This window comes from Pseudonaja textilis, chromosome 5 (genome assembly GCF_049901715.1).
Source record: "Pseudonaja textilis isolate UNSWEBS1 chromosome 5, rPseTex1.2, whole genome shotgun sequence".
Lineage (NCBI taxonomy): Eukaryota > Metazoa > Chordata > Lepidosauria > Squamata > Elapidae > Pseudonaja > Pseudonaja textilis.
In genome coordinates, this window is record NC_141994.1 from 75,753,189 (window position 1) to 75,780,850 (window position 27,662).

Sequence of the window (27,662 nt, forward strand, 5' to 3'; positions counted from 1 at the left end):
TGCAATTCGGCAGTTCAAATCCCACCAGGCTCCAGGTTGACTCCGCCTTCCATCCTTCCAAGGTGGGTAAAATGAGGAGCCAGAGAGGGCTGAAAAAGCACCGCGAGGCGGTATAGACGTCTTAAGGCCTATTGCTATTGCTAACTCTGCCCATTGCCAGCAGTTCGGTCCTGACTGGCTCAAGATTGACTCCGCCTTCCGTCCTTCCGAGGTGGGTCACGTGAGGACCCAGATGGTTGGGGGAAGAGGCTGACTCTGTCAACCGCTTAGAGAGGGCTGGAAAGCCCCGTGAAGTGGCATAGAAGCCTAAGGAGTCTATTGCTGGCGGAAAAAGTGAAGCGATAATCTGTTTTCTTTCACTTTCCTTCACCCCTAGATACGATATCCTTGATCTAGAGGTCAATCCTTTTTCTTTTTTCCCTAAAGGTCACTGAAACACTAGACTCTTAAGAACTGCTTTGAGGGTTCAGGACACCCCAGACTTGAGGGCTCCTTTAAAGCGTGATTGACAGTCCATGGACCAAGAGGTGTGCCATAACGACAGCGATAATTTTGACCACCTAATCCACCTAAATCTGACTTGTTCATCCTCCGTGCAGTATTTCCGCCTTGGTTTTCTGCGAGGGCTTGTGAGGATGGGCACCCTGGAGAAAAGCCAATAGCCCAGATTCCCGCTGCCCTTTCTTTCTCTCCTTCCAAGTCTTGCCGACAACGCCTGCCAAGAGGAAGCGGCTTGTGGAGGAGCCCAGGTGAAGGAGGGCCCTGTGGCAGGAACAGGCCTCGCGGGAAGAGCAGCGCTGGGCCGCAGAGAACATTGGTGGAAAAGGCTAGGCAGTTTCCCCGCTGCTATTGTGGCTGCAAATGGCTGGCCAGCAGCCCTACCTGAGGCCCTGCGGAGGAGGACTTGCTCGCCAGAACCTTGTGAGGGCCACGGTGAAGATTATGGGTAGCCGAAATCCGCAGCACACCAGGCGCCCTTTGTGCGCCACTGTCTCCCCCATGGAGTTTCCCCAAATCCATGTCCGTTGTGTCGATGATGCAATCTAACCATCTCCTCTGCCCTCCCTGCTTGCTTTCTTCCCCAACATCGGGGTCTTGGGTGGAGGAGAATATCTGTAGCTCAGGGCTGGAGGGAGGGCTCCCTGGGGCTTCCTGAGCGTGGCGGTTTTCTTGCCGACGTTTCGTGACCCAACTAGGGAACCTCATCAGGGCTAGCAACATATTAATAATAATAATAATAATAATAATAATAATAATAATAATAATAATAAACAGAATAACAGAGTTGGAAGGGACCTTGGAGGTCATCTAGTCCAACCCACAGCCCAAGCGGGAGACCCTACACCATTTCTGACAAATGGCAGTCCAGTCTCTTCTTGAAAGTCTCAAGTGATGAAGCTCTCACCATTTCCGAGGGCAGCTTCTGTTCCATCGGTTGATTGTTCTCACTGTCAGAAAGTTTCTCCTTATTTCCAGGTTGAATCTCTCTCTCCTTGTTCAGTTTCCATCCATTATCCGGAAGCAGCTCAGAAAGGCAGCCCTCCGCTTTGCTGGCTGGGGAATTCTGGGAGTTGAAGTCTGCCAGGCTTAAAGTGGCCAAGGTTGGAGACCCCTGGGGCAGACCAGGGGCGTGTCCTTCAGTTGTTCTCCACTAAGAAAAGGCTGATGGGTCACGGGAGGGCCTCTATACGGGCCTTCGGCTTTGCAACGGTCCCCAATCCTCATCTTCTTACTTTGGGGGAGGAGGATGTCGAACAGGTTTGTGCTATCCCCAAAACTGCGTACTTGGCAGGATATGGATTATGGGCATTTGTGTCCAGGGTTGTTGCAGTTGTAAAGTGAAGTGTGCAGTCCTTAAGCAAATCAGCTTCCCTGGGAAGGTCGGAGTTGGCACCGTAGCTCTCTCTAAGTGGTTTATAGAACCAGCCTCTGGCCCCCCAACCATCTGGGTCCTCGTTTTACTGACCTCGGAAGGACCGAAGGTTGAGTCAACCTCGACCCTGGTGAGATTCGAACTGCCAGATTGCAGCCAGTCAGCAGAAGGTAGCCTGCAGGGCCACACTCGGACCACTGTGCCACTAGATTTGAATACATCACGGTTGACAAGCAGCTGGTCTTGCTGCGACGGTCGTAAGCGTGAGGATTAGTCATTCGTCGTTTTAAATACTCGGTTGGAAGTCAAGGAGGACCCGTCCTTGTAGGAAAATCTCCCCTTCCTCTCCAGATTAGCCTTTGTGCGAACTTCACCCTCGGTTTGCAGTTGTTTCTTTCTCGGGCTGCCTTTTGGGAGGGCGGGGCCCCCGGGGTGGCTGCATGGATACCTTAATAAGCAGGGGGTCTCCAACCTTGGGCCCTTGAAGCCTGGCGGACTTCGACTCCCAGAATTCCCCAGCCAGCAAACCTTGGGCCCTTGAAGCCTGGCGGACTTCGACTCCCAGAATTCCCCAGCCCCCAAGCAGGTGACCTGCTCTAAGAAGTCTTGCTGGCTGGCAGGGAAGTCTTGCTGGGAATTCTGGGAGTCGAAGTCCGCCAGGCTTCAAGGGCCCAAGGTTGGAGACCCTGCTCTAAAGAGAGTCTTGCTGGGAATTCTGGGAGTCGAAGTCCGCCAGGCTTCAAGGGCCCAAGGTTGGAGACTCTGCTCTAAAGAGAGTCTTGCTGGGAATTCTGGGAGTCGAAGTCCGCCAGGCTTCAAGGGCCCAAGGTTGGAGACCCCTGCCTTAAAGCGTTTGCTCCTTTGTTTTTCTTTGAAAACATTTCGCTCCTCATCCAAGAAGCGCCTTCCCTTCTACATAGAGAAATTCAGGCTTTCGAGGTTCCCTCCCTCGTCCCACCCTTGGCTGGCCGGGTCTGTTTGGACTCTATAATGGGGCAGAGCTGGTCCGTCAGGGACTGAAGGGCCAGCAGGCCAGGCACCTGTGGGGGGAGTGGGGGGAGCGTAAAGGGTTTCTGGAAGCCCCAGGCCAATTTTCTGCCTCCCCCCTTGGCAATGCTATGAGCCGATCTGGCCCACCAGGGACTGGGCTTAGTGGGCTCGCTGGTTTGTGCTGATGGGGGAGTGCCTGCGTGTGCTTGCAAGGAGCTAAGAGGATGGGGGCTGTTGTCACGGTTTGGGGTACTGGGGGAGTGGGGGGCAGCAATCCAGGCTGTCCATTGGGGTTCAGAGGAGGGGGCTCTGTGGTTGCATGGGAAGGAAGTGGGGGGAGGCTGGGGGGGAGGGGGAGATGCTGGGCAGGACTGGAAAAAGCGGGGAGGGGGCCGTAGGGAAATTGGACCTTCTGTACACAAAGGAGGGGGTGTCCCACAGCACCCCAATAAGCCATCGCATCCTTCATTCCTTCAGGCGTCGGGAGACACCCCCCTTGTCAAGGGCAGATCCCAGCTGGGGGGTCGGTTGAAAAAGGAGGTGGGTCAAACGGGGATGGGGGCCACCAGGAAAGCTCAGCTGCAGCGGGCAGGGCTGGGGAGCCGAACCCCTGGGGGAAAAGCAGGGGAGGGCGCAGGAGCGGCGCTCTCCCGGTGGGCTCAAGGCTCAGACCGAACCGGGCCGCCCCTCGGGGGTCTGGTTTGCCGCTCGCCCGGGCGGATGCCGGCCTGCTCCTCCTCTGCGGAGCGTCCCGGCGGCGAGAGGGGGGCGTCTGACCGCCAGCCCGGGTCCGCCGTCCGCGCGCTGGAGGGGGCGGCGCGGGGCCGGCCCGGTGGGTCCCCGCCCAGCCGAGGAGGAGCGGCTGCCGAGCGGCAGCGGCCGGGGAAGGCAGCCGGAGCCGGCGAGCTGCCCGGCCGGGGCTGCCGGCAGCCGAGCGAGCGAGCGAGCACCCTCCCGCCGCCGTCATGGGCGGCCAGCCGCAGGAGCGGCGGCGGCGGCGGGGCCGGTCCGGGCGGGAGCGTCCGCGAGCGGGCCCTGAGCCGGGCGAGGGTCCGGGCCGCCATGGCGCTGTCGGCGGGGGCGCCGGCCGGAGCGGGAGGCGGCAGCAGCGGCGGCGGCGGCAGCAGCAGGAGCGGCAGCAGCGACGGCGCCCGGCAGCCTGACCGCCCGGCGGCGCCCCGGCAGGGCCCCCTTCGGCGGGCTGCGGGTGCGGCTCCCGGCGGCGGCGGCGGCTGCCGGTGCGACCCGCCCGCCCGGTCGCGATGGCCTGAGTTGCCCGGCGGAGGAGAAGCCGCGCCCGGCTCGCCCGCCCGCCCGCGCCCATGGCGCCCCCGCCGCCTCCTCCGCCCGGCCGCGGCAGCAGCCTCAGCGTCACCTATGTCTTCGTTTACAGCCCCGGCGGGGCGGCAGCGGGCCGGGGGCGCGCCGGGCGCCGGGCCGGGCGTGGAGCACACCCCGCACGCCGCCCCGGCCCCGCTGCGGGGCCCCAAGAAGAAGCTGTACAGCGCCGTGCCCGGCCGCCGCTTCATCGTGGTGAAGAGCTACGCGCCGCAGGGCGAGGGCGAGATCCAGCTCAACCGCGGAGAAGCCGTCAAGGGTGAGCCCGGGGGGGGGGGACGGGGGGCCGCTTGCACGGGCGGGGCGGGCGGGGGTCGGGGGGCGCTGGGCTCGGGGGCTGCGCGGGGCTCCCTCCCCGGGAGGAGGCGGCCGGCGCTGCAGGGCCCGGGGAGGTGGGGTCTCTTCTGGGCCGGGAAGGGGGATCCCTCGGGTCCTGCCGGGGAGGCTCCCCTCGCCCACGGGGCGCACCGGCTAACCTTGGTTAGCTTGGAGCCGGCTGAGCTTTTCGGGGCGCGGCCGGGCCTGGGCGAGGAAGGCCGCCCATTGGCTCCGTCTGTCGCCGGGCGAGGTGGGTTGCGCGAAGAGCCGGCACCTGCCCGGATTGGTTGGGCTGAGGGTGACCAATCAGGATGGCCCTGGCTTTGGACCGGGCGGGCCCCGGTGAGCTCCGCGCGCGACGTGTGCATTGCATCAGGGGGGCCCTCTGGGGATGCTTCGTGCGGGGGCCTCCCGCCCGGCACCCTCCCACGGAGGGGGGGGAAGGGGTGTGTGTGTGGTCCAGGCAGTTCTGGGTGTGCAGGCACGCGTGTGCGTGTGGTGCGTGTGCATGCAACAGATGGGGAAGAGTCCAGAGTTGTCACTCAAGGCATCCTGGGGGTGCAGGAGAGTGCTTGGCCCCCAGGGGTGGGGGAGACCTGGGGAAGAAGCCCCCCCTTGGGCAGACATGACTTCAGCCAGAGGCTCAAAGACAGACAGACAGACACACACACACACACACACACACACCCATTCCCCCTTCAGCGCCATTCTGCCTTTCCTGACCCTCCAAGCTGCTGCTTTTATTTCTGGGCTCAGATTTTCGGTGGCTGTGCAGCTGTGCCCTCCCCCTCCGCCCTCCCCTCCCCCTCCACCCTCTCAGGGCTGGTTTGGTTTGGGGCTCCCTCACTTGGCAGGAGAGCCCCTCCCACGGATGCAGCGGTCTTTGAACCCAGATAATCGGCCGGCTTGACTCACACCGACCTTCCCCCCAAGCAGCCAGAGACGGAGGCCGGAGCCAGTCGTGTTGTGCTCCACGCCGTGGGTGCCTCTTGTGTGCTCACAGCACCCCCTGAAACCGGGTGCATCTGCGTGCACCCACTCATCACTGCAGCGCTGGCTCTGCTTCTGCAGGCAGCGTGAGGTCATGTTGCAAAGGTGGTCCTGCGGCCCCCTTTGGGAGGTTGGCCTACCCAGAGGCACCTGTGAAGCCAGAAGGGGGGCTGGGCATGGGGCACACGGGGGCCTCGGCAAGAGACTCAGGGGCCCAGATAGGAGGGCAGCCTGCCTGGCGCATTCCTGGCTGGGCCGCATCCAAGGAAGCAGCAGCCCTCGGGGTGGGGGGGCGACTGTCCCAAACGGAGGCCAAGTCCAGCACGGCTTGTGGCTCTCCCGGCCCAAAGTGGCCGAGAGCATTTCTGGCCAGCCGGCTGTGGCTGGCGCAAGGGCACCTTTGGGTTGACGTCCACGGAAATCGGCCGTTGTCATTGTCGTTGCAACCGGCTGGTTCTCGTTTGACTTCTGCATTAGATCATTCCATCTTGTTCCTTTCTCGGTGTCCCCGGTTCAAGATACGGTCGCCTGCTGGTGCTGAGGGAAAGTTCTGGACTTGGACCAAGATCTGGGCAGGGGGAGGGGGAGGGGGAGGACAGAGTTTGTGCAAAGCAGAACCACAAGGAGGAATTCTCAGTGGAAGAGGGTTAACCCTTAGTTTATAGGGCCAGGTTGTCAGAATTGTGTCTCTTAACTTGAGCTGCTCCTGCCTGCAGCTGCTTGAATGGCTGGGAGTTGAGTCAGGCCACCCCAGGAGCTGAAGTAATGCTCCCCCTTGCACCCCATCCATGCTGTTTGATGTGCTCCCCACAACCGTTGTGGCTTTCACGGGCCACGGAGACCTGCCACGTTCCCCTGTTGTGCGTGGGCTGGGCTGCACCATCGCAGGCGGTCCCCGTGAGTGGCAAGGACTCCGTCGTGGATGCAGGATGTGGCGTGAAGTAGCCCAGGTGCCACATGTCGGGTGAGAAGGGCAGCTGAGGTTCTACCCCACCCCGCCCCGCCCCCCACCCTCCCCTTCCCCAGAATTTATATTTGCCATGAACACAGAGCAGCAGGTGGACGGGTGGCTGCAGGAAAGGGCGAGGGTGGGGCGGAGAGGTAGGCTGGGATGGCAGGGGTCTCTATCCCCCTTGAAGGCACGCGCAAAGTCTTCTATTGCAGGGGTCTCCAACCTTGGCCACTTGAAGACTGGGGGACTTCAACTCCCAGAATTCCCCAGCCAGGAAAGCTGGCTGGGGACTTCTGGGAGTTGAAGTCCCCAGTCTTCAAGTGGCCAAGTTGGAGACCCTGTTCTATTGGAGAAGTTAGGAGTTGAAGGCCCCGGTCTTCAAGTGGCCAAGGTTGGAGACCCCTGTTCTATTGGAGAAGTTAGGAGTTGAAGGCCCCCGGTCTTCAAGTGGCCAAGGTTGGAGACCCCTGTTCTATTGGAGAAGTTAGGAGTTGAAGGCCCCCGGTCTTCAAGTGGCCAAGGTTGGAGACCCCTGGTCTAAGGTGAGCCCAAGGATCGGCCAGCCAAATCAATTCCACCGGCTTCCGAATTTGCAGCGGGCATGCAGTGGCCGGAATTTGCCCGGGAGGCCAGGGTGGGAGCTAGCGGAGATCCCAATGAAGGGAGGGTCCCAGATGTTCCCCGGGGACGCTGTTGAAGTCTCCCACCAGCCCAAGGAAGCCCAGCCGTACCTGTAGGGTTGCTAAAAGAGCCGCCAGCCAGTCCTTCCGTCTTGGAGTTGGGTTTTCTCCCGCTGGGGCTCAGTGCTGGACGGCTGAGCGGGGCAGGAAGTCAGAGAAGGCGCTGAGATGGGTGGTGATGGGGCTGCTGGCTGCCCGGCAACAGGGGGAGCCTTGTTGGGGGCCCTGTGGGGCTCCCATGGATGGTCCCCAGTAGCCTGTGGTGGGACCAGAGCCCTGGGCTTAATGGGTGAAGGGGGAGGGCTGGGGAAGGACTGGACGGCTCCCAGCAGAGGCCCGAACTTCAAAAGGTGGTTCTGTTGGGATCTGGGTGTAGGTGGTCCTCAAATTACAACCACAGTTGAGCCCCAAAGGCCTGCTGCTAAGCGAGACGGTCGTGAAGGGAGCTTCATTCTGTTTGATGACGTTTCTCGCCACCGTTGTTAAGTGAGTCACTGCAGCTGTTAGATTTTGAGCAGCCTGGTTGTTAAGGGAATCTGAATCCCCCCTGGACTTTTGCTGGTCACAAGAGGGGATCCCGGTGACACAGCGACCGTCGTAAACGCGAGCCGGCTACCGAGGGCCCGGATTTTGATCACGTGACACACACACACACACACACACACACACACCCTGGGGAGGGGCACTATTCCCTGTGAGAAAAACAGCCCGAAGTCACCTGACCTTGTTTGCTTTGCTGGCTGGGGCATTCTGGGAGTTGAAGTCCACAGGTCTTCAAGAGCCCAAGGTTTTTTTTTGGGGGGGGGGCATTTGGCCGGCAGTCAAGGGCCGGGAGGAGGGGGCGGGTGGGCTGGTGAAGATGATGGGTCACCGGGGGAAGGGAGAGCCAGGAGGGGAGGGAGATGGGCGAGGGGGGCGGCATGCCTTGGCGGTGCCTGGAGGCCCCCCTACCGCCCAACCAGTGGGACAGGAGGCAGGAGGCGAGTCTGGACCCTTGGCAGCTGCTGCGGGGAGCTGGCTTCCCCGTTGACTTTGCTCGTCCGGAGGTCGCAAAAGGGATCCTGGGACACAGCGGCCGTCATAAAGGGGAGCCCCTTGCCAAGCGCCCGTAGTCTGACCCCAGGGTTGCAGCAAAGGTGGCGCCTGCGAGAAACGGTCCCGAGTGAACAGTCCCTAAACGAACGGTCGTAAGTTGAGAGCTGCCCCGTAAAGGAGGAGAAGGCGCCAAAGAGCGGGAGGATTCTTGCTTGGCCCGGCCTTGCGGCTCGAGGGGTGCCGGAGGGGAGGAAGGCCGGGGGGAAGAAGCCTCCCTGGCTGGACACAAACCCAGCCGGAGACGCAGGGACGCCCTCCTGCCTCACACGCGGGGAAAGGGCAGCTACCGGCCAGGGCTGGGCTGGTCCCCTCCTCGAATGTGGCTCCCCCGACCCCGACTCCTTCCCTCGACGGGGTTGGTCAGAATCTCTTTGGGCTCTGAGCCCAGAACGGGGAGTTTGTGGCCGCGGTGAGCAATCGCGCGGCTGGGCCGCTGCCGCTTTGCTCCCCGTAAGCGCACGATGCGTGTGAAGGAGCGAGTAGTGTGACGCCCACTCTTCCAGCAGGCGGGGAGGGACGTGCCACACAACAAGGATTCGTCATCCCCCTCCAGAAACGGCAACTGTGGCGTGAAATGAAAAGGACTCTTGGGAAAGGCGGCCTGGGGGGAGCCGGATCTCCAGGGTCCCTTCTGGGGGCGCATGGAAAGGGGGGCTGCTGGGGCTTTGAACCCGGCACTGACGAGCACGATGCAGAAGAACAGCATTGGAAGGGACCCTTGGAGGTCTTCTAGTCTAACTCCTTGCTCAAGCAGGACACTCTACCGGACCAGTGGTTGGTTCAACCTCTTCTTAAGAGCCTCCAGTGATGGAGAGGTGTAGGGTCTCCCGCTTGGGCGGGCGGGCGGTTGGACTAGATGACCTACAAGGCCCCTTCCAACTCTGATGGATCTGTTATCACCCGCAACTTCTGGTGGCAAGTAGTTCCACTGATAATTGTCCTCACTGTTAGGAGGTTTCTCCTTGATTCCAGGTTGCTTCCCTCCTGGACAAGCTCCCACCTGCCTTCCGGGGGCTTTGGAGGAAGAGCCCCACCCCAAACTCGGCCACTTTAAGACTGGTGGACTCCACAAGTGCTGGCCGGGGAAGGCTGGAGCTGGAGCCCTCCGGGCTTAAAGGGGCTTAAAGGTGGGAGACCCCTGTTGTGCGCCCCTCCCTTTGGGGAGCCCCAGTTGTCCGGCTGCCCTGAGCCCCGAGCCCCTCCCCCTGGGGCCCAGCGATGGGCTGGTGGCTCTCCTCCCGCCTGCCAAGCTCCCCTCCCCCTGGGGGGCTCGGCTGAGCCGGCCCCAGCGGATCTCCTCCTCCACGGAGGCCGCTCGATGCTCCGATCTGATGGGGAGTCAGGGAGTTGGGAGTGGATCCCTTGGGGGTGCCTGGGGGGGAGAGCGAATGGCCAGCAGGGGGCGGGGGGGCTGGCTAGGAAGGGTCGGCCGTGGCTCGGAGATTGTGAGGAGGGGGGGTGCTTGGCGGCTCCTGAGCGAGCCAGCAGAGCAGCCCCAGCTGTGGCAGGCAGGACGTGAGCGGCGCTGCCCTGGTGACGTCCTTCAAAGCAGCCTTCAGTGTGGGCCTTGCTTGTGGGGAGGGGGTGAAGGAGGGAACGAAGCCCCCCCCCCCCCAGCAAGAGAGGGAGAAAGAGCCGCCTTGCGGTGCTGCTCCAAGGGAGAAGCAGGAGGACATGTGCAACGGGGGCTCTGGAGCTAGCCAAGAAATGGAGTCCCTTTCGGCCCACTGATCGGCTCACAACCCTGGTAACCAAAGTGACCAAACCAGTGGCCACCCAGGACCATTTTGGCTTCCTTGGCAAAGCGAATCCTTCCGGGCTTCAACCTCCTTGGCTCAGAGGATCCTTGCCGGCTGGTTGCCCCAAATCCTCTGCTCCTTGGAGCTGCTCCTGGGGACTCGGGGGCTCAGCCTGACTCTCCCTCCCCTCCCCGGCCATGATGGGGCTTCCCCCACCCCACCCCCATGGCTCTGCAGGGACCCCCCAACATTCAGGCGCTTGGCGACCGACTCGTGTTTATGACGGTTGCAGCGTCCAGGGTCCTGTTTTTGGTGACCTTCTGACACGCAACGTCCCCGGAGGAAGCCGGATTCATCGGAACAATTTCACAGCTGCAGCGATTCACTTAACAACGGTGGCAAGAAAGGTCGTGAAATGGGGTCAAAACTCCAAATGTCTCTCTCGACCACAGAAAAAAGTCTGCCCTCCGTTGTGGTCCTAAGTCGAGGAGGGAGGGAGGGAGGAGATTTTGGGTGCAGAGAAACTTCTTTGTCCACCTTGTCCAAACTTGGAGGGGGGTTGGGGGCCTGCAGGGGGGGGAGCTGCTGCCCCCAGAGGTGGGGGAGGGCTGGAGGGGGGGTCCTTCCGCCTTCTGGGGTGACTCTCTCTGTCTTGGTCCTTTGCTTCTCGCCAGCTGGATGTTCTGTGCGGCCTCTTGCTCACCGCTTGCATGGCCATCCATGCGCCACTCTCCATGGGTCACCTCATCAGCTGGGTAACTATGGCCTTTCTTGCTCTCCTCCTCCTCCTCCTCCTCCTCCTCCTGGCTTCTCCTGGCTTCCTCCTCATCCCACGCCTGCCTCCCCTTCCTCTCTCGCTCGGCCCCTTCGTGCTCCTTGCGGCTCCTCCCGGCACAGGGCGGCCGACTTGGGGCAGGAGAAGAGCCCAGGGTCCCACTCTGGAGGCCCAGAGGACAAGGAGGAGCCCCAGATAGGCTCGGTGGTTGGGGGGCTGAAGCCTCCTCTAAGGCCAGGACATCCATGTAACATCCATAACGTTTAGCAGATTAACAAGTGAGCTGGAAGGGACCTTGGAGGTCATCTAGTCCAACCCTCTGCCCAAGCGGGAGACCCTACACCATTTCTGACCGATGGCAGTTCAGTCTCTTCTTGAAAGCCTCCAGGGATGAAGCTCCTACAACTTCTGAAGGCAACTTCTGTTCCATGGGTGGATTGTTCTCACCGTCAGAAAATTTCTTCTTATTTCCAGGTTGAATCTCTCCTTGTTCAGCTTCCATCCATTGTTCCTTGTCTGGCCTTTGGGTGCCTTGGAAAATAGCTTGACTCCTTCCTCCTCTCTGGGGCAGCCCCTCAAATATTGGAAGACCCCTATCCTGTCTCCCCTGGTCCTTCTCTTCCCTAGACGAGCCAGGCCCAGTTCCTGCAACCGTCCATCATAGGTTTTAGCCTCCAGTCCCTTCATCATCCTGGTTGCTCTTCTCTGCACTTTTAGAGCCTCAACATCCGTTTTATAATGTGGTGACCAAAACTGGATGCAGGAGTCTAGCTGTGGCCTTACTAAGGCTTTTAACAGATTAACAGAGTTGGAAGGGACCTTATAGGTCATCTAGCCCAACCCCACTCAAGCAGGAGACCTTACACCATTTCTGACAGATGCTAGTCCAGTCTCTTCTTGAGAGCCTCCAGGGATGAAGCTCCCACAACTTCTGTTCCCTGGGTGGATGGTTCTCCCTGTCAGGAAATTCCTCCTTATTTCCAGGTTGAATCTCTCTCTCCTGGATCAGTTTCCATCCATTATCTGGAAGCAGCTCAAAAAGACACACACGCACCCCGCCCTGCAGTGCAGTGGAGTACAGAAGAGTCCTCGGGGCAACGGCCACAATTGCACCCCAAATATCTGTTGTTAAGCGGGATGTCTGTTAAATGAAGGAAGGTGGGGGGGCTCAACAGGAGAACCGAAGCTGCAGGAGGCTCTTCTTCTAGGCCAGGCCGCTCCCGCCTTGGTCCCTGGCGGACTTCAACTCCCAGAATTCCCCAGCCAGCGAAGCTGAGTTGAAGTCCTGCAGGCTTAAAGGGACCAAGGTGGGAGAGGCCTGGCCTAGCTGATCTCCCCCCCTCTCTCCCTCCCTACCTGGGGCGCTTCTCCTGCTCTTGTCTCCCTAGCAGGTCTGGCAGTGGGAGGGGCAGGCAGGTTCTAGGGAGGGCTTGGAAGCTGCTCGCCCCCCACCCCCCCGCCCGGTCTGCTGCCAGCATCCACGGGGGGAATCCTCAGCGCAGCAGATTTGGGCTCCGCTCCGTTCTTTCCAGCCTGCTACAGATCCCCCTGGGGGGAGGGGGGGAGAACTGTGGGGGTGCAGCTAATTTGGGGTGAGCCAGGACCCCCCAGGAGTTTAGAGCAGGGTTGATAGATCAGTAAATCAGCTCCAGGCCAAGAACATTTTTTGCAGCAGATTAAATCCTGCCTAAGAAATCCGAGTTTCCGAGCCGTCCGGTTGGGTTGGCAGGAGCGACTTTCCCCTAAATTCCCTTTTACGAGACCTCGAATTATTCCCTTAATCGTTCGTTACTTGTGTTTGAGCAATAGTAATCGGTCCTGATTATCTTCCTCCTCCACCCCCCCCCAAAAAAAATTACAGTGCCAATTTTGGTACAATTAATGCAGATAAAAGCCGTTTCTCAGATTTTGCAAGCTCTGCATATTTTCCAATCTTCCCTTTTTCCCCCTTCCTTTTCTTTTTTTCTTTTTATCCAATTTTCAGTTGTTCTCGGGAGGCCCCTGGTCTAAGGAAAGGCACGATGAGTCGGGCAGAAAACCGCTTTTTGCTGTGGCTCCAGCCTCCGACTCCACCAGCTGGGCATCTTCAGCACCAGCCAGGGAAACGAGAGGCTGTTTCTCGCCCTTGTAACTCATTCCCACCCCGCCTTTGCAGAGGCACCTCTTTGCATTTAAATGGGTCTAGGTGACCTCAGGCGGTCTCTATTTTCGTCTCCGCTGTCCTCTCTGGGTTTTCTCCTTTCCCTCCCAAACGTGGGCTGCCTCGGCTTGTCTCGGCGTAGCAGCCAGTGGGCACCTGGGCCTCCTCAAGGACGATCCATTTGGGCCTCCCGCAGGGACCCCTTGTTTGGGGGAGGAGATACTGATGGGGTCTTGCAGCCCCGGAGAGGCCTTGTGGGGGGGGGATCCCCAGGGAAATGAGTAAGGCCACCCCTAGAGTCCTGCGCCCAGGTTTGGTCACCAGACTAGGAAAGGTGTTGAAAGACCACCGCTCTCTGCCTTGAGACGGGATCCCTCCTCTGGTTGATGGAAAGGGGCAGGGTCCCTGCGGAGGCCTTGCAAGACCCCCACCCCACCATCCTCTGGCCCCGTTCCTGGCTTGCCTGCTGCCAGCCAGAGCTCCAGAGATGCTGATTAAGGGGAGCCCGCTCGGCCGGGCTTCTGGGGGCCTTGATAGTGCCAGCCTGGCACCAGGTGGCCGAGGGCTGCTGCCGTCCGAGAGAGAGAGAGACTCCATTTCAGCCACAGCAGTTTGGAGGCTCAGCTGTGCCTCCCAAAGGTTTAGCTTTTCCGGACACCCCCCCACCCCCAGGTACCCCCCCTCTCACCCCACGTCAGCCAGTCGAGGTGAAGGAATTCAGCTACTTCATCAGTTGGACGCCAGGTGGTTGGGGGGGGGGGGCTAAAATGGCCTTTGGAATTGATTGCCCTTCGTTGGCATAAGGGTGGCCACCCCTGAGCAGCCCCGGAGATGCTGCCAGGCTCAAGGGAAGCTTTGCCTCTGCCTCTCAACGGGCAGAGAGAGGGGTGGCCGGGGGTCCTCGGGCCTTCCAACCTGGCAGGTTTGAGACGTGTGGACTTCAACTCCCAGGATTCCCCAGCTAACATGACTGGAAGAGGATCCCGGGAGTTGAAGTCCACAAGTCTCAAAAGCTGCCAAGCTGGAATGCCCCTGTCTTAGAATAACAGAGCTGGAAGGGACCCTTGAGGTCTTCTAGTCCAACCCCCTTCTCCAACCATTGGTCTCCAGTCTCTTCTTCAAAACCTCCGGTGAGGGAGCCCCCCCCCATCTTCTCGAGGGAAGTCCTTCCGTTGATTGGTTGATCTCCCCGTCAGGTAATTTCTTCTTCGCTCTAGGCTGGTTCTCTGCTCCTTGGTTCGTCTCCATCTGCTGCTTCCTTCTTCGTGGTGCTTTGGAGGGTGGAAGTTGCGGGGGCTCCAACCCGGGAGGTTTTCCCCGCAAGAGTTTGGAGACCCACATACCCAGACTGGCAGCCTCCTGCTTGCTCCGGCCTTTCGACAGGGCAGGGCCAGTGGAAGCAGAGGAAACTGAGGAGGGGGCGGGGGAGGAGAGAGATACCCCCCACTCTCCCCCCCTCCCTCTCCCTCCCCTCCCCCACAGCAGCAATGGGCTTTTGTGCATTCAAAGCCAGCTAGTTGGTTGTATGGATCTGACAAAGCCAAAATCTGCTCATTAGGCTGAAGGATCAGAACCCCTCCCCGCCCTGCCTGGCTTTGATTGAACTCCCCCCCAAAAAAAATTATGCAGGGAAATATTCCACCGCAGGCTTAATGAGGGCGACGTCATGCAGCGCTTGAGCAGCTGCAGGGATCTTTCAGGGGGATGGCCAGAGGGTGAGGGGGTGGCCCTGGGCTCCTCAGGACCAGTGATTGAGAGACCCTGAAGGGGCCACGGGTGGGCTCATCCCTGTGAGGTGGGCCAAGGGAATGGGGCCCAAGGAGTGTCCGTGGCTGAAGAAGCCCCCCCCCAGCCCTCCATGAGCTCCCGAGAAAGGGGGTCTTGAACGACCAACCGCCGTGATCTGCTTTGCAGGCAGCCGGGCCCCGAGGGGCCGCGGAAAGCGGCAGATCGTCGGTGAATAGCAGCACCTCGGGTAGCCCTCCGCCTAGGACCATAGTCTGGGACCATTCCTGTGGCCGTCTCTGCAGGGCTGTCGCAACTTGAAATGAACGGTCGGGAGTGAAGGACTGCTGGCCTCCTGTCCGTTAATCCCCATCCAGGGCCCAGAGCTTCCTGCTTGTCTCCAAGGGGGCCGCTTCGAAACCTGCCCTGGAGCATCCTAAACGGTTGAAACGCTCCGATGTCCTGGATAGGGATAGGGATAGAGCTGGAAGGGACCTTGGAGGTCTTCTAGTCCAGCCCCCTGGTCAAGCAGGAGACCTTATGTATGTCAGAGGTCTCCAAAAACTTGGCCCCTTGAAGACTTCAACTCCCAGCGTTCTCCAGCCAGCTAGGAATCGAAGTCCACAAGTCTTCAAGGGGCCAAGTTGGGGGACCCCTGCCCTAGGCCACGTCAGACAGGTGGCTGTCCCGCCTCTTCGTGAACCCCTCCAGGGATGAAGCGCCCACCCCCTCTGTTCCCCTGGTTCTCCCCTGGATTGGCTCCCTTCGGGGAGGATTGGCTCCCTTGTCCTCTGCAGGATAAAAGTGCTGTTTTGCGTGGAACTTTGCCTGCATCGGCTGAGAAAGGGAGCGGAGCGATTAAGAAATACGAAATCCAATTGCCCTTGGACTTCTACACGCTTTCCTGCCCTCTCTAAGCAGGGAGCCTGTCGCCCAACGGAGTCCTCATTTTAGCCGCCTTGGAAGGACGGAAGGCGGAGCCAGCCTTGAGCTGGTGAGAATCAAACCGCTGGCAGAGGGCAGAGCCAGCCTGCAATCCCGCACTCTAACCGCTGCGCCACCAGGACTCCAGGAAGACAAATAAACCCTGTTTCCTACCTTCCTGGCCTTTTTCCAACCAAGCAGGCGGGGCACTTCCTCCCTGCCTCCCGTCTGCCCAGCTGCTGTGAGAGTCGGAGGCCCATGTTGCTGTCCTCCCTGCCAGATGTGGGTCTCACGCCTATCATTGCACGACCTCCAGCAGCCCGTGATATGGGGCTGCCCCCAGGAGGGGTTCTCCAACCGGTGAGTTGGCTACGGAGGGGTAGGTGGAGACGCCTTTCGGGTCCAGGGCCCCCCCCCGGGCACCCATCAGTGCAGGAGGCAGCAAATGGGGCATTGGCCATTGCCCTGTTCTTCCACTAGCGCTGATGACGCTGCCTAGCCGGGTGATGCGAGGTCTGCCAGAGATCAGCCCAGCTGAGGGAGCAACCCTGAGCTGCAGATACGCTCCTCGCTCGGCGTCCTCTTTCCCGGTCCCGCCTGGCCTCCGGGGCTGACAGTTTTCCCATCCAGCTGTCAATTAGAGCTTTGATCCTGCTTAGCTGCCAGGATCCGTCAGAATTGGCTGATGTGGCTCTCTAGGGTGACCCTGGATGGATGGGTGGGTGGGTGGGTGGGTGGAAGCAGGCAGCTTTTATTGGCTGAGGTGCAGGGGTGGGTTTCTTCTCCTCCTCCTGGGATTTTTATTGGCTCTGCTTGCCCGCCTTCCCAACTGCCCAGCAGTCCTGATGAAGCCCGCCTGGCCAGTTGGTCTGGGGGCTTCCCCGGGGGGTGGTGGTGGTGGTGGTGGCTGTGGACAGCAGGGGCACAGATGCAAAGCCGGAAGAGGAGGACGGGAGGGAGGATGGGTTTCCCCCCACCTTCTCCTTTTCAGCTCCAGGGGACTAATCGGGCGTGTGGCGGGGCAGCATTTTGCCTCTGCACGACCCCCTTAAGGTAGCATGGAGCCATTTAGACCTGGCCTCCAAACTTGGCAAGACTTCAACTCCCAGAATTCCCCAGCCAGCCTTTGTAGAGTTGAAGCCCAAAAATCTTCAAAGGTTGCCACGTTTGGAGGCCCTTCATCTGGAGAACCCCTAAGACTGCCTCCCTCTCCCACGTCCCTCTCCTCCGTTCTCTCTGCCTCTCTGTCCCTTTCTCCTTTCTCTCTCTCCTCTCTCTCTCCCTCCTTCTCTCTCCCTGTCGCTTTCCCTCCCTCCCCTTCCCTCTCTCCTCCTTCTCTCCCTTTCTTTCCCTCTCCCCTTCTCTTCCTTCCTCCCCCTTTCTCTCCCTCCTTTCTCTTCCCTCTCTCTCTCTCCTTCTTTCTCTCTCACCCTCTTCTCTCTCCCTCCCCTTTCCTCTCTGCCTTCCTCCCTTTCTCTCCTCCTTTCTCTCCTCCCTCTCTCCTCCTTCTCTCCCTGTCTTCCTCCTCCCTCCTCTCTCCCCTCTCTCCCTTTCTTTCCCTCTCCCTTCTCCTCTCCCCTCTCTCTCTCTTTGCTCTCTCACCCTCCTCTCTCTCCCCTTTCCCTTTCTGCCTTCCTCCCTTTCTCTCCCTCCTTTCTCTCTCTCTCTCCTTTCTCCTTTCTTTCCCAACCTCTCTTTCCCTCTCTCCGTCCTTCTCTCCTCCTCTCTCCTTCCCTCCCTCTCCCTCTCCTTTCCTCCTCCCTCCCCCTTCCCTCTCTCTTCCTTCCTCCCCTTTCTCTCCCTCCTTTCTCTCCTCCTCCCTCTCTCTCCCTCTCTCCTTCTCTCTCTCTCTCCCTCCCCTCTATCTTGTATCTTATAGAGGGCGCGCATAAGCGCACCAGCGTGCCTACCGTCCCTGTCCTGTTCTTCCTCTTTCTTATATGCATCCATTTCATGTATTCAAAACTATGTTTATACTTTTACCTGTCACCTTGTAAGCGATTGACAAATCAATTAGATCAAAATAAATAAATAGCTGCCTGCCTCCCCCTCTCTCCATCATCCATCCATCCATCCGTCCGTCCATCTATTTTACTGGAGTGGCTGCTGGATTGATGGCACTCTCCAGCACACACACACACACACACACCGCCACACACACGCACACATACTGCTCTCCACCCATCCATCCATCCTTTTTAATTACCAGATTGATGTGTTTATTCTTGTTGTGATCCTTGGTAATTATTTACTTTATTGCCCCCTTGTTTCCCTTCTGTTTCGTGCCTTTCTGGGCGCCCCCTCCCCTTCTTATGAGAGTAGAGTGGCCCCCACGTCAAGGTAGGCGCCCAATAAGTGTATCAAGTAAGGAAATAAAGCCGGGTTTCCCCCAAAACGTCGTTGGGTGGACAATTCAGGGAGCCCCTGCCTGGCCTGGTGCCTGGGCCCTGCGCACGGGGTCCCTTTGGCCCCAGACCGCAAGAGATTCGGCCTTGCAAAGGGTAGATCTGCCAGGCAAGGGTTTCCTTGTGGGGGGGGGAAGTGATCCAGTCTCCTGCCCCCAAACCAAGTAACCCATGCATTGGCCAGCTTGGAGAAGGAGGAGGAGGAGGAGGAGGAGGAGGAGGAGGAGGAACTGTGGGCGCTTCCATCACTGGAGGCTTTTCGGGGGAGGCTGGGCAGCCGCTGGTCCAGAATGGGGTGGGGTCTCCTACTTGTGCAGGGGCTGGACCCGAGAACTGGATCACAGGGCAGGGTCTCCCTCAGAGGATGGGCAGGAGGGGGCTCTGGCTGCCCATCCAAGGGGCAGCCTGCCTGGTTTTCTTTTCGTTTGGCTTCCGTTCTGGGCTGTTAAATCTCCCAGGAAATGGACGCTGGTGCAGAGCTCCAGGTCCTTGGCTTGCAACAGTTCGCTTAGTGACCGTTGGTTGCCGTGTCCCCTGAGGTCACCTGATCCCCTTTTCCGACCTTCCGAGAAGCAAAGCCAACGGGGGAGAAGGGGAGCCAGATTCCCTTAACAACGGGGGCAAAGGAAGGTTGCAGAGTGGGGCGAAACCCATTTCACTAACCACGATCTCGCTTCCCAGCGGAAATCGTGGTCTCCATTGCGGCCGTAAGCCGAGGACCCCTTTCTCCTTGAAGGTTGGAGCCAGGGGTGGGATTCCAAAATCCCAGCAACCGGGGGCGTGGCCATGGTGGGTGTGGCCTGCTGGAACTTTCCCATTTCCCAGAGTCAGGAGGATTCCCTCGGGCCTCTGAGAGGGAGGAAACGGGCTGCCCCCGGCTCCGGAGGCCTTCCGGGAGCAGGAAACAGGCCCGTTTCTGGACTTCCGGAATTTGGGGGGGGGGGCGTTTTTCCCCCTCCCAGAGCCTCCACGCAGCCCCTGCACGGCATCCAAAACGGGCCGTGGGAGGCTCCTGGGAGGGGAGGGGTGAGTGGGGTCAGCCGTTTGGTTCAACATCCAGTTTGGCAAACCAGATGTCAATTTAGCTCCCCCCCTGGACCGGACGGGCTGAATCCCACCCCTGGTTGGAGCCCCGGAGAAGGCAAGAGGGAGAGGAAGAGGCCCTGGGCTCCTCACCACCAAGCTGCCTCCAGCGGCACAGAGAGGAGGAGGAGGAGAAGGAGGGAGCCGCCGCCCTCCCCCCCACCGCCCCCCGGAAGGAAAGCGAAGCCCCTCGGTCTCCAAGGAGATGGCAGATTGTCAGAAAGCGAAGCGGGAGGGAAGCTTCGGCGCCTGAGCACTCTTTGGGCCTCCGAGAGAAACTGCCTAGCAACATGCCGCGCCTGGATCTGCAGGCTCCGGCCGAGCATCCGCGGTTCCCTCCAGAAAGGCGGGGGGGGGGATGCAGCCTCAGGCGGGCTCCGGGCTTTCCTTTAGCAAGGGGGGGGATGCAGGTGGCCCCCCACTTGCGACCGTTCCGAGTTACAGCGGCCCCAGAAAAGAAAAGCGGCTTAACGACCGTTTTCCAGCACTTACGACCATGGCAGCGTCCATGTGGACCGCGTTCGGACACTCGGCAACTGACTCGTGTTTATGACGGTTGCTGTATCCAGAGGCCGTGTGATCTCCTTTGGCGACCTTCTAGCGGGTATCCCATGACCCCCGCAGCCGTCATAAATGCGAGCCAGTTACCCAGTGGCCGTGAGGATGCTGCGAGGGTCGTAAGGGTGAAGAACAGCCTTCGGTCACTATGCCTCAGTGCCCTTGTGATTTTGAATGGCCCCTGAATGAACGGTTGTAACTCAGGGACTTGCCTAGTCTGCAACGAATTCCTTATAATCTCTCACTACTTCTTGAATTTCCTCTTTTTTTCCTCTCTCCCGCATCAGCCAATCTAATTTTCTGGCTCTCTTCCTTTTCCCCCCCCAACCTAATTTAAAGGCATTTGAACTCTTCCTCTTCGCGGTTTCCGTTCCCTTTTTCCGGCTCCGCAGATTTTCACGCCCAGCGTTTTTCCCTTCCGGGTCCGGAAGAAAACGTTCCGCCTCTTAACTTGGCTTAGTGTCCCGCCTGCGATGTCTCTTCGCGGCTTGGGCTGCTCCTCCCCTCTGACCCGCTGGGAACTGGAAGGCTGGAGGTTCGAAACCACCTCTAGGTCACCCTGAGGTCCTACAGCCCTTTTTGATCTCCCCTTGGCCTCTTTTTCACCAGACCCCTTTCTTTTCTAGTTCTGTCGTCAAATGTGTCTGTTTGGGACATTTCCCATTGGGGGTCCTCAACTGACAACCGGTCGCTTTGTGAGCTGACTTACACTTCAGCAGGTACTTAGGACTCAGATTCAAAGACACGACAGCCGCCTCTCCGGTGGCCTTGGGGTCACCTTTGGGCTGTTCGTGCGGTCAGGGGACCATGGTTTACACCGTTTTTTTTTTGCCAGAAAACAGGAGACAATGGATTTGCTTAACAACTTCAGAACTGCTTAATGGCCACCACAAAATCAGATCACCTGATGACCTGCTTAGCAGCCGATGTGTCTTAGTTCCATAACTCTGGGCTCCGTTATGGTTGTAGGTTGGGGGCTGCCTCCATTCTAAAATACAGGTAATAAAGTGATGGTTTCCTAAATTGGGGTCCCACCTTTAGGAATAAATTTAGAACTGACTGCCCCCCGGTTCCAAGGTACGCTCATTTGGAGCAGGGGGTCTATTTATTCCTCGGTTCCTTCATTCGTTCCATTTTTGCAGCCGCCCATCTCAGTCAAGGCCTGAAAATGATTTCTTTTCAGGTCATGGAAGTCAGGTAGGTAAATAACAATGGTTTCCCAGAACCCTTGATGAGAGACAGAGCTCCGGTGATAAAAATGGGCCACTCGCTTATATTTATATTGATTTAGCTGTCGGTATCTGATGGAACCTCCCCCCACGATTCTAGGGAACACAGTTTGAAAAATCTGGATTTAGAACAGCCAGGAAATTGGTTTGGCTATCATGCCAGGCGTGCATCTCCCCGGTCTTTGCGATTGAAGTGCCCCTTTGCCTGCCCTAAAACCTCCTTTATTTCGCCGTCCTCGGCGTCGCTTCAAATCGCGGTAGGCGGCAAATCTCTTTAATAAATAGATCTCCGTGGTTTGTTCAAGGGAGCGACATCCCCAGGTACGAACAGAACAGAACGAAAGAGTTGGAAGGGCTGCAGAATAGAATGAGCTGGAAGGGACCTCGGAGGTCCTCTAGCCCAGCCCTCTACTCGAACAGGGACTCCGTATCCTCTCAGACAAGTGGCTGTCCAGTCTCTTCTTCAAAGCCTCCAGTGATGGAGCAGCCACAACTCACTGTCAGTAAGTCACCCCTTAATTCCAGGTTGCTTCTCTCCTTGATGAGTTTCCAGCCGTTGTTTCTGAGTTGGAGGGGACTTTGGAGGTCTTCTATTCCAGCCCCTGAAGGGACGACCAGGTAATCATGACTGAGCCCCTGAGGGCAGGACCAGAGGGAAAGGATGGAAACTAACCAAGGATGGAAGCACCCTGGAACGAAGGAGGAATTTCCGGACCGTGAGAACGAGCAATCAGTGGAACAACTCCGCCCCATAAATTGTGGGCACTCCGACCCTGGAGAGGCCTTTAAGAAGAGACTGGGCAGGGTCTCCCGCTTGGGCAAGGGGGCTGGACCTCCAAGGTCCCTGTTGTCCTCCTCTTGAGCCCTTTCCTGCCTCCCTCCACCCTGTGAGGGTCCCGCTACAGCCGTCCTATCTCTGTTCCCATGGGCAACAGAGTCTTCCTAGCTGCCCACCTTCCAGCTCTGGCACCGAAGCCCTGGAGGTGGTTGGCACCAGCCCTTCCAGTGCCTTTTTTGCCTCCCGGCAATCATGTTTGCCATCCTTCCACTTGCAGCCTTGGCCCCCTGCCCAGCCCCTGGGAAGGGCCAGAAATCGCTCCGGAAACAATTGGCCAGTGGAGAGATTTCGTTTCAGCCCAATCTCCGGCCCCTTGGATGAAGGCTGCAGATCCCAGAGTCCTCCTTGGGCCATTCTGCCTCTTATTTGTTGGCGGGGGGAGGTGGGATCTCACACGCACACACCCTCCCCCCAGGCTGGAGGGGTGGATGGCGGGGGTGGAAGCAGGGCAGGAGGGCTGGGTGGGCGAGTGAATCGCCTTGATTAAGCCTGATTTGGTCTCCTCCTCAGCTGCTGCTCTGGCCCCCTCCTCTCCTGCATAACTGGCTTGCTTTGAGGGAGCAGAGAAAGAAAGAAAGGGAGGAAGGAAGGAAAGAAAGGAAGGAAGAAAGGAAGAGAAGGAAAAGAAAGAGAAAGAGAGAAAGAAAGAAAGAAAGAAAGAAAGAAAGAAAGAAAGAAAGAAAGAAAGAAAGAGGAAGGAAGGGAGGGAGGAAGAAAGAAAAAGAAAGAAAGAAGGAAGGAAGGAAGGAAAGAAAGAAAGAAAGGAAGGAAGAGAAGGAAGGAAGGAAAGAAAGAAAGAAGGAAGGAAGAAAAAAAGGAAGGAAAGGAAGAAGGAAGGAAAGAAAGGAAGGAAGAAAGGAAGAGAAGGAAAAGAAAGAGAGAAAGAAAGAAAGAAAGAAAGAAACCAGTCCACAGAAAAACGGTCCCTTTGTGCGGAGGGTCCGGCGGGAGGGGAGGGGAGGGGGAGGGTCAGGGGCCCTCGCTCACCCCCCACTGCTGGGGTCCTGCAGGAACCCACAAGCCCAGAGAGAAGCGACCGAGGACCAAGGGGGCCTTTCCCAGCCGTGAGAACAGGGGAGCTGCTTCCCTGCAGAGGCTGTGGGGGCTCCGTCACGGGAGGCTTTTAAGGAAGAGGCTGGGCGGCCCCTGGTCTGGAATGGTCTAGGCGGGTCTCCTGCTTGAGCAGGGGGTTGGACTAGAAGACCTCCAAGGTCCCCTCCGATACTCTGTTGAAGGGGACAGGAGATGACCTCCCTCTCCCTTGGAAGCTCTGCTGGACGGGACAGTTGATGTCCAGCTGCCTGGGAAAGATCTGGGTGGCTGGGCCAGCCTCTGCTCCCCCCCCCCGCCCCCCATCCAACCCTGCCCTTTGGGTAAGAGTCGCTGGTCTTGGCGGGTGGGGGGCAGGGAGGAGGCCGAGTTGGCCCTGGGGTGCTTGGCTCCCTCCCTTCGGCTGTGCCAGCTGCTGCTTCGCAGGGCCTCCCTCTGCAGGCGGGGGAGGGGCCCATGAAGGAGGCCCGAATGCAGCTTGGATGGTGGCTGCACCGAGTTGGCCTCCCCAGCCCCCCCACACACACATTCTGGATGGAAAGGCGATAATTGCAGGCGTTTATCTGAGCCCCCAAAAAAGGCCTTTGATCTTGCATATATCAGACCGAGAAGGGGAAAGCGGGAGGCCAAGTCCTTCGACCGCCAGGGAACGTCTTTGAGTCCGGCTGTTCTCGGCACTGACACACAACCACATGGGGGGGGGGGGTTGCACCAGCACAGCCTGTTTCTGCCCCACTGGAGAGAGCGGAGGAATCTGGGCAACCTCTTATTAGGGTGGAGGTCGTGGAGGTCAACGCCTCGATCGGCACCGAGGTGTCCAGAGGGATGTCCGACCTCCACCAGAACAGGTCCAGTGCAGAACAAACTCACCCTCCACTCTGGATTTCATCTTGGGAAATTTTTCTTGCGTTTTGGCATTGATTGATTCATTCATTCATACGACTTTTATCCCACCGTTATGCTTTTCCTATGTAATTCACTATGATGGACGTACAGATTAACAGTTGAGTTGGAAGGGACCTCGTAGGTCATCTAGTCCAACCCCCCCCACCCAAGCAGGAGACCCTACACCATTTCTGACCGATGGCAGTCCAGTCTCTTCTTGATGGTCTCAAGTGATGAAGGCAACTTCTATTCCATGGGTTGATGGTTCTCACTGTCAGAAAGTTTCTCCTTATTTCCAGGTTGAAAAATCTCTCCTTGTTCAGTTTCCATCCATTATTCCTTCTCTGGCCTTCAAAGGTGCTTTAAAATAAAATGAAAATAGCTTGACCCCCTTCCTCCTCTCTGGGGCAGCCCCTCAAATATTGGAAGATGCTCTCCTGTCTCCCCTGGTCCTTCTCTTCCCTAGACCAGCCAGGACCAGTTCCTGCAAGTGTTCTTCAAATGTTTTAGCCTCCAGTCCCCTCACCATCCTGGTTGCTCTTCTCTGCACTTTTTTCTAGAGCCTCAACGTCTTTTTTACAGGATGGGGACCCAAAGTGGATGCAGTATATACCTAACATTTCCCCCTCCCTGTTTTCCCTAGAACGACATCCCCATGAGGTGAGTTAGGCTGAGGGAGAGGCATTGGCCCAAAGCCACCCGGGTGGCTTTTGCACTTAAAACCTGAATTACGACTCCCAATCTCCTGGGGATTGGCCCCAAATCCTAGGATGGCCCTTATGGCAGCTGCCGCGCACTGCTGGCTCATGTTGAAGCGATTGTCCACGAGGACTCCAAGATCCCCCTCCCAGTTACTGTTCCTTCTGTTCTCTCGTCTGCTGCTCCCATAGAAATATTGAGGTACCAGAACAAAGTTTGTGATGTCTCTTCTTAACGTGAACAGGAGCTGTTAATGATTATATTATGACAGCCATTTTTTAACCCACTATCAGACAGTTGGCATGCCATCTAGCCTACCTTTAATCAGCGTGCTAATGGACATATCAAATGTTTTGCCAGAGTCAAGTTATATTATGACTTTTTGAATACCCACAATCTATTAAGGAATTGATCCAATCCCATAGCGAGCATCTTCCGCGGCTAAATCTTTTGGGACAAATCATTGCTGATTTCTGGAGACGGCTGCCTTGTTCTCAAGGGCCTCGCAAAAGCATCTCCTTACAATTTGCTCCAGAAGGTCCCTCGGTATCCGACTTAACACTGGCTGGATTTTAGCTGCTAGATCTTTTTTGCTCTGGGGACCAAGGAACGAAGCATTCCAACCCTGTGTCTATTTCCGTACTCTTTGCAGTTTTCAAGTGGAAGGCATCTTTTCGGTTGAAGAAGACCGAACCAAAATAATTGAATAACTCTTTTGATACGGGAGAGCTCTTTGCTCTTTTCATGCAGCGCCAGCTGGTATCCTGTTCCTTTCATTCCCCTTTTCTTTTCAGCGTATTGATAGAAGCTCGTTTGGTTGTTGTTATAGCAAACTTCTAACCTCAGGGTGAAACTTCTCAAGTTGGAAGCTGCTGATGGTTAGCCCTAAAGGCTGGGCATCGGGCCTCAAAGAAAGGCCATCCTTACAGGAACAGGGTAGCAGAGCTGGAGGCCTTCTGCCCAGCCCCCTGCCCAAACAGCGGAACCTACCCCATTTCAGACAAGTGGCCGTCCAGCCTCTTCTTAAAAACTTGTAGCATTGGAGCACCCACAATTTCTGAAGGCGAGCTGTCCCACTGGTTTCTAACCGTTGGGAAATTTCTCATTAGTTCTGGGTTGCTTGACCACTTTCCATCCATTGCTTGTTATCCTGCCCTCGGGGGCTTTGGAGAATAACTCAACAATCCCTTCTTCTCTGTTGCACCCCTCAAATATTGGAAGATGCTCTCGTTGTCGCTCTATTCCTTCTTTTCATTAAACTACACACACACAATTCCTGCAGTCCTTCTTTGTGTGTTTTCGCCTCCGGCTCCTTAATCATCTTTGTTGCTCTTTCTGGAGTTTCAACGCCTTTTTTTTTTTTCTATCGTGGCAACCGAAACGAGATGCAGTATTCCAAGTGTGGTGTAACTAAGGCATTATAAAACAGTACTAAGATGTCGTGTGATCTTGATTCTGTCCCTCTGTCAATGCAGCCCAGGATTGCACTGGCATTTACCCCGGTGCTTCATGTCCTTTGCATGCCAGCTGGGGGGTTTCTGGGAGCCCCTCCAAAGGGCAGTCCCATTTCATGAAAGACCCTGGCCCCAAAGGTGTTTGGGAACGGAGGAAATACCTATTGGCATTCCGATGTCGAGAGATATCCGGGCCTTGGAGTACGGGGTGGAGGCCCTGGATGTGTTTATCATCTTAAGTTTCTACTATTTATGGATGTTTTGAACGCTCCCTGGGGAGGATTTGTGGTAGAGTCTTCCAGGGTTGAAGCTTCCAAGATTCTAAACGGGGCTGTCCAACCTTGGCAATTTTAAGACTTGTAGTCTTCAACTCCCAGAATTCCCCAGGCAGCCTTGCAAAACCCCAGAATCCTCTGCACACTGTCCACCCTTGGCCCTGGCCAGAACCTGGACGGTGCCTTGATCTCAAGTGTGGTGGGATTCTACCCGTTTCCCTGCCAGTTCGATGATTGCACACTTTGCGTGTACGCACACCTAATGCACACACGCATGCACAGCTTTCCAAACACCAGCTGAGGCTTTGCAGCACCAATCAGTTGAGAGGATAAAGAACAGAAAAGCCCAGGGCTGGGTGGGAGGGTGGGAGGGCCGATCCTGCACTTTTCCCTCCTTTCTCCTCTCAGCTGATCATCAGTGCGTTTTTTTACTACCAGTTCGGCCAAACCCGTAACAAACTTTGCTACCGGTTCAGCTGAACCAGGCCGAACCGGTAGCATTTCTCCACTGGTTGAGGGAGTGGGAGCCCACCAGACCAGACCAGGCCCTTGTGGGGCTGGGAAGCAGACTCACCCAGAGGCCGAGAGGCTGGAGCCGCAATGGGGCAGCATGCTCCCTTCAGAGGTCAATGCCCGTACCCTGATTCACACACGCCTGCGGTGATGGGCTAACAGGAAACCGATTCTCCCTGTCTTTTATCAGTTGTTGGGATTTTGGGGTGCAGTTGAATCAGAAAGTGCCTTTTGGGGGCGAAATGGAATTGGTTAGAGGAAGCATCGTATAACTTGGCACGAGTTAGGGGTCTGGGTGATATCAAAGCACTGGCAGGAGACGTTAGTTTACAAAACTGCCAACAAAAATGGATGCAGATGTTCATAGGAAGGAAAATCCATAAGTTTTGACGAGCGGTTCTCTCAGCAGGCCTGTGGGCGGGACAAGGGAAGCGAGAGGGCCATGGGGGGGGTCTCCAGTGGGCACCTGGAATGGTGGGATCGTGTCAAAGAGGGAGGGGCAGCCCTCCTTCAGCCCTCCGTGTTCATGCTTAACATCAGTGGATCTGACTCTCCTCCCCCCATTCTCCCCTCCCCACAGTGCTCAGCATCGGAGAAGGGGGCTTCTGGGAAGGAACCGTGAAAGGACGGACAGGCTGGTTCCCGGCAGAATGCGTCGAGGAAGTGCAGATGCGGCAGTTCGATGCCCGACTAGGTAAGACCCTTTCTGGGGGGGGAGGGGAGATCGAAGAGGGGCGGCCAGGACCAAGGTGCCCATTGGGGGCTGTTGGCTTCCCTTAGCCCCATAGAGCCACGAGGCAGGACAAGCTGAGGGCTCGGCTGTTTGGTGGTCCTGCCGTGCCTAGAAGGGCCTTTGGAGGACAGTGAGAGGGCTGCTTTCATAAGATGGTCTACAAGCTACTGGACCTCATGATGGCACCAGCTGCTTTATGGGTCTTCAGCAACTGATCTAATGCCCTTATCCAGAGGTCTCCAAACTTGGCAACTTTAAGAACTGTGGACATTCTGGGAGTTGAAGTCCACACTTCTTAAAGTTGTCAAGTTTGGGGGGGCCCTGCCCTTAGCGGAGGAAACGTTATTGCTCCTCATCCTGATGGACAACATCTTCTCCACATCTTCCCTCTTAAATCTCTT

The 27,662-nt window shown here is 57.6% G+C and overlaps 1 protein-coding gene across 1 annotated transcript in view; it reads left to right on the forward strand.

The window, feature by feature from the left end:
- SHANK3 (SH3 and multiple ankyrin repeat domains 3) overlaps positions 1-27,662 on the forward strand; it is a 214,249-nt gene that overhangs the window by 95,921 nt on the left and 90,666 nt on the right. The window contains exons 11-13 of the mRNA XM_087935444.1: positions 745-764; positions 4,257-4,460; positions 27,109-27,222. Of these exons, the coding sequence (XP_087791570.1) occupies positions 745-764; positions 4,257-4,460; positions 27,109-27,222 (338 nt within the window). The remainder of the gene's footprint in view (positions 1-744; positions 765-4,256; positions 4,461-27,108; positions 27,223-27,662) is intronic.